At 45.1% G+C, this 5360-nt stretch overlaps 1 protein-coding gene across 1 annotated transcript in view; it reads right to left on the reverse strand.

Annotated features, from left to right (window-relative positions):
* Nucleotides 1-5360, reverse strand: part of cfap61 (cilia and flagella associated protein 61) — a 20969-nt gene that overhangs the window by 4832 nt on the left and 10777 nt on the right. The window contains exons 12-16 of the mRNA XM_037981691.1: nt 3339-3431; nt 3015-3183; nt 2442-2601; nt 1090-1382; nt 503-824 (exon numbers count right to left, since the gene is read on the reverse strand). Of these exons, the coding sequence (XP_037837619.1) occupies nt 503-824; nt 1090-1382; nt 2442-2601; nt 3015-3183; nt 3339-3431 (1037 nt within the window). The remainder of the gene's footprint in view (nt 1-502; nt 825-1089; nt 1383-2441; nt 2602-3014; nt 3184-3338; nt 3432-5360) is intronic.

The following is a 5360-nucleotide window of genomic DNA, read 5'->3' on the forward strand; positions in this document are numbered from 1 at the left end:
CCCATCAGGAGGACTGCCCCATCAGGAGGACTGTCCCGTCGGGAGGACTGCCCCATCAGGAGGACTGTCCCGTCAGGAGGACAGGCCCGTCAGGAGGACAGAGACCTTGTTTTCAGTGTGAGGGACTAACGTGGAACCCGTCGCCTGCAGACCTTTAACAGATTTCTGACTGGAACCTTTTTGGATCGAGGCTGAAGCAGTTTCTGTCGTCATGAAGAGCTGGAACTTTGAAATCATGTTATTGTGGATTGTTTTAATCTGGTTTTATGCATTGTCTTAGTAAGTGTAATGTTTTATTCTTTTAAACTGTTTTTATTTTTATGTTGCCCATCTGGGGATGTGCATTACTAATCAGCCTGGGTTAGAAATGTTTTATAACAATGAAACCACAACAACAAATGAATGAAGCAGTGTTGTCGCCCCCCAGGTGGAAAGCTGACAGAAAAACACACCTTCCAGCCCTCAGATGAATGTGAAGGATTCGAACAGAACCAGAACAGACCTCGAACCTTGGGCCGGTTGTACAGGGGGGTCAGACGGTCCGGTTCCGGCTCGTCCGGGGCCTCCTGCGTCGGATCAAAGAGGGACAGCAACACGGCTGCCAGCTCCTGGCCCACTTCCTTGGAGCTGAAGTTTGCATGGGACCATTCGTCTGAGTAGTAGCTGCGGCAGAATTTGGTGAGAGGTCCGGCTCCGTAAATAACCGGGTCGCTGGTGTGAAAGGTGGAGTTTATGACGAGCCTGAAGTCGAAGGGCAGGAAGGATCTGCTGATGCTGTCGAAGGCATCGTAGTCCACTCCTTTATTGGACAGGTTGATAAACACCTGAAAGGACAAAAACAACTCATTTAAGTCAACCTGTTGGTTTCACAACAAAATAAAATCAAACATTTCAGAAACATTTCAACTTTAAATATGTAGAAATTTTCTCTTCCTTTATTGGTTAAACTTTAGGGGCATGGGAGAAGGACCAGAATCATTTTGGGGTAAATCAAGGGTTTGTTTCCAGGAACTAAATGAACATTCACTGGAGCCCGGGCTGATCCAGTTTGGACTCCTTCGTTGTTCTCCGTCAGTAACAGGGACTTACTCCACACTGCAGGTGGACAGGCTCAGAGTCGCTGCTGAATGACACCGATGTGATCGGGTCGGGTCGCTCTCCGTTGTTGATCTGAGCCAAAACACAATTCTGGTGGACATGAACCTCTGCGCTGTTCATGGCTGCAGCCACGGCTTTCTCTACAGCTGAGTCTGTGAAGCAGGAAACTCCCGGCTCTGGAGGAGGGAAGACCAGATGGATCCGGGATCCATGGATACCAAGACGGAGCAGAGTCTCCACGGTGGTGTAGACGTCAATGCTGTTTCCAAAGACGACAGCATTTTCTGGAAAGAGTCAAAGATTTATTTCAAATCTGATTCCAAACTATTTTTATTATATATAATAAAATGACAGAACAGAGATGATGGAGCAGCAGCTTCAGGACAAACATTTAATGAAAAAACTGTTCAAACTATTTCAGAACTAAAGGCGTAACTTTCCTCAAAGGAATGCATATCACCCACCGTTTAAAATATACTGTGATGCACAATCTGCTGGCACACAAAGTATGTGATGACGGTGACTCTCAGCTACTACTACACCTAATCTTAGCTCCAAATCTGTAAAACTGACAAGAGGAGTTTCTGTGTTGGCTACTGTTAAATAGCTACAGGGGCCTGGTCTGTCTGTCCTGAAGGTCTGTGGGGCGAAGGACCAGGTCTGGACCTCCGGTTCTGATGGTCTAAAGGTCTGTGGGGCAAAGAAGGCTCAACTTAAGGTTCTGGTTCTGAGAACACTGGGTTTATTGGGCTGAATATGTTCTTTTTTTCTGGAACAGAATGAACTCCTCAGTGTCTCTGTCTCTGTCCCCTCTGGAGGACCATTAGAGACAAAGTGGATCAAGTCTTCTTCCTTAAAGCTCCAGTTTAAAATCATTCTGCAGGTTTTTCAAATAAAATCTAAACTTGTGGATAAATTGGATTGTTTTTCTTCTGAACAAAGTCAAATGTTTTTCAGAAATAAAGATATAAAATGTCAGAGCCCACTGCTGCTTTGCTTAAAACGCTTCATTTGTGTTTGTTAATAACAGAGATGTTTCCCTGCACTCTGAACCTTTTAGCTGAAAGCTGGGAGCCTCTGCTGCTGCATTTGCATCCATTAATGCTTTTCCCTTCATGACTTCAATCAGCGAATTAGAATAAATAAAAGCTTCATTTGAGACTGCAGCACAATTCCTTCAGAGAGCAGGTGACCGTGTTCCTGAGGCAGAGCAGAAAGTGATCTGATAACAGAACCTGGATGGAAGAGGCCACATCAAAGATGTGTCTGCAGAAAATTAGCTGCTAATTATCCCGGAGCGCTAAAGCAGCGCCTGGCTGAGTGAGGACACAGGTGTCACCTACCTTCCTGCTCTGTAAAGTTGGCACACAGCCAGCGGCGAGCAGCCATGCTGTCATGGAGGTCGTTAATGGTGAAGAGGTTGGAGGGGACGGGTCCCGTGTATCTGCAGTCTGGGTCCAGATCCTGCAGCTGCTGTCCAACCACACCAGAGGGACACGGTACCTGCACATGGACACAAGGACAGAGCTTTGTTGGACAGAGGTCAAAGGTCAACTGAACCTTGTCTTGTGAAGCCGAACATGATCTCATGTAAAGGTGGCCTGTATGGGAGGTACTGACACCAGAACACCTCCACCTGTACCTTCATCAGTAATCAGATCAGGAACAGGAGGAGGGTGAAGAGCGCCCCCTATGGACAGGTCAGAATATAAATCTTTATTTTCTGACAGCTCTAATGTTTTAACTCAGGTGTTCTGATCTGTGACACCAGATTACAAACACTTTGTCAAAGAACCTGGAGGGTTTTGGAGTTAAGGTTGGATGTTATTTTAATATTTGTAAGAAAATAAGAAATAAAAACACAAAGAGTTCTGAAAGAGTTCTACAAATCATTCCCCCACTTCTGAACCTCTCACCCGGTACTGAAGGCCTGTGCAGAGGATCAGACGGTCGTAGGAAACCTTCTCACCACTGGACAGCAGGATGTATTTGGACTTGCGTCTGATTTGGACCATCTTCCCGGTCAGAACCCTGACGCAGGAGAGCAGAGGGATCTGGGCCAGGTCTCTGTCGCTGTATGCATGGCTGCAAAACAGAACATTTAATTGGCTTTAAAATAAGTCAGTGTTGAGTGTTTTAATCCCTGAATGAAAGGAGTTGACAGGAGGTTCTGGATTCTAAAACTGGGCTGAACAGAACCAGAAATCTGTGTGAATGTTTGCTGCTCTTCGTTCAGTCACCTCGAGGACAAGAAGCCGACGTCCTCGCAGTCGTAGTTACCTTGGAAACCATGAGTAGAAACCAGAACCAGATTGTTGAACTTCAGGTGAGGGCTGTGAGGAGACAGACAGAAGCAGAACCTTCAAGAGACAGACAGGACCGTCAGAGGACAAACAGAACCTTCAGGAGACAAACAGGACCTTCAGGAGACAAACAGGACCGTCAGAGGACAAACAGGACCGTCAGAGGACAAACAGAACCTTCAGGAGACAGACAGAACTATGAGAAGAAATAAAATCACAGAACCAGAACCAGGCTCAGGATGGGCAACCACCTGAAGTTTGAGAGGACAGGAAAGAGACAGAGACACACAGGAAGTAGTCCAGGTGTAGTTTCTGTGGAAAGAAAGAGAAATAAATTCAGGTTAATGTCAGAGATTCAAATTCAAACATGGAGGGTCGAGTTCTTCTGCATCAGTTTCAGACAAGTTTCTAATTTTAGTGATACTGTTCAGGTGGAGGACAGCTGTCCTCCACCTGTGGGGTGAAAAGACATGTCCTGATAGAATACTGGATACAGCCCTGAGATCTAACAGGACAAGTGTGGACACATGTCCACCATCTAACAGGACAAGTGTGGACACCTGTCCACCATCTAACAGGACAAGTGTGGACACCTGTCCACCATCTAACAGGACAAGTGTGGACACCTGTCCACCATCTAACAGGACATGTATGGACACCTGTCCACAGTCTGAGGACAGGAGGACATCAGCAGCTGTTTCTGCTATGATGAGCTGTAAACCCTGACAGATGTTTTCTGTCCAGATGTTCTCACAGCTGATCTGAGTGGAGATCAGATAAAGAAGATCTTTATAAATCAGTAATGATGTCCAATGTCCAGCTGCAGGCATATAAACCAATCAAAGGCCTCACATTTCCTAAAGGACTGACTCTCAGCTACTACCACACCACATTAACCTGAAATACCTTCCTTCAGTGAACATTAGGCCTTTAGTTTTAGTTTTAGGAAGACTTTACTGGCCCAGAGTCTGAACCTGGTCCAGGGCAGCTGGAGTCAGACTTGGACGTTACTGTGAGCCAATCAGCAGCTCAGGATTTGGATCTGTTATCAGCTGATGACAGGTGGTCCACAGTAACCCTGCAGCCGCAGAGCTCTTTATCTGCCCGACCCTGACCCGGCAGTGAAGGATGGGGCTGATAAGGACGTCCCAGCAGGTCCCCTCTGAATGTCTCACCATCAGTCCAGCAGACACTAACTGCCTCATTAGTCAACACACCTCCTCCCCCCTGATATCTCACACAGAACAGCAGCTTTGGTTGCCTGGCAGCTATCAGCTGCTCTGAACCTTCAGGGCTTCATCCCTCAAACCCAGGAGCCGGACTCAGGTCCCATCACCGAGTCCTGGATCAGAGTCTGGTTCCTGAGGTAAAGAGGATGAAGAGGCAGCTTCAGTGACAGCTGCCGGATGTTGCTCACAGCTCAGGTCTCCATGGGGGGCAGCTTCCACGTGTTCCTCACTGAGAACATCTGTTTAAACTGAATCATTTTCTCTCCTTCAGTCTCTTCATCACACAAACGTTCCAAAGGTTCCTAGAATAAAACAAAACCTCTGGCCTGTTATTTAGATATTAAATAAAACATTATTCTTCAGCTTCCATCATCAGATGAGATATTTATACACTATAAGAACACTGGGCTGCTGGAGAATAGACCTTTACTTTTCAGTTATGGCTGAAATGTTTTTAAAACATGGACAAAATTTTTAGACACTAGTTTTATAATAAATGTTTTGGGTATAAAATTAGAACATGTTTGTAGTACTGAGATTAATGAAAGTAACAATTTGCATGAACTGTTTTGAGTAAAAAATAAGTCAGACTAGCTTAAATAACATAATTTGACTAAAAGTTAATATCACTCAAACTTTAGAATTACACTTTAACTGCATCAATGTGATTAAGCTTTTAGAAATCAAAGCTATTTTATATAGCTATATATATATATATATATATATATAT

The sequence above is a fragment of the Kryptolebias marmoratus genome, linkage group LG19, assembly GCF_001649575.2.
Source record: "Kryptolebias marmoratus isolate JLee-2015 linkage group LG19, ASM164957v2, whole genome shotgun sequence".
Lineage (NCBI taxonomy): Eukaryota > Metazoa > Chordata > Actinopteri > Cyprinodontiformes > Rivulidae > Kryptolebias > Kryptolebias marmoratus.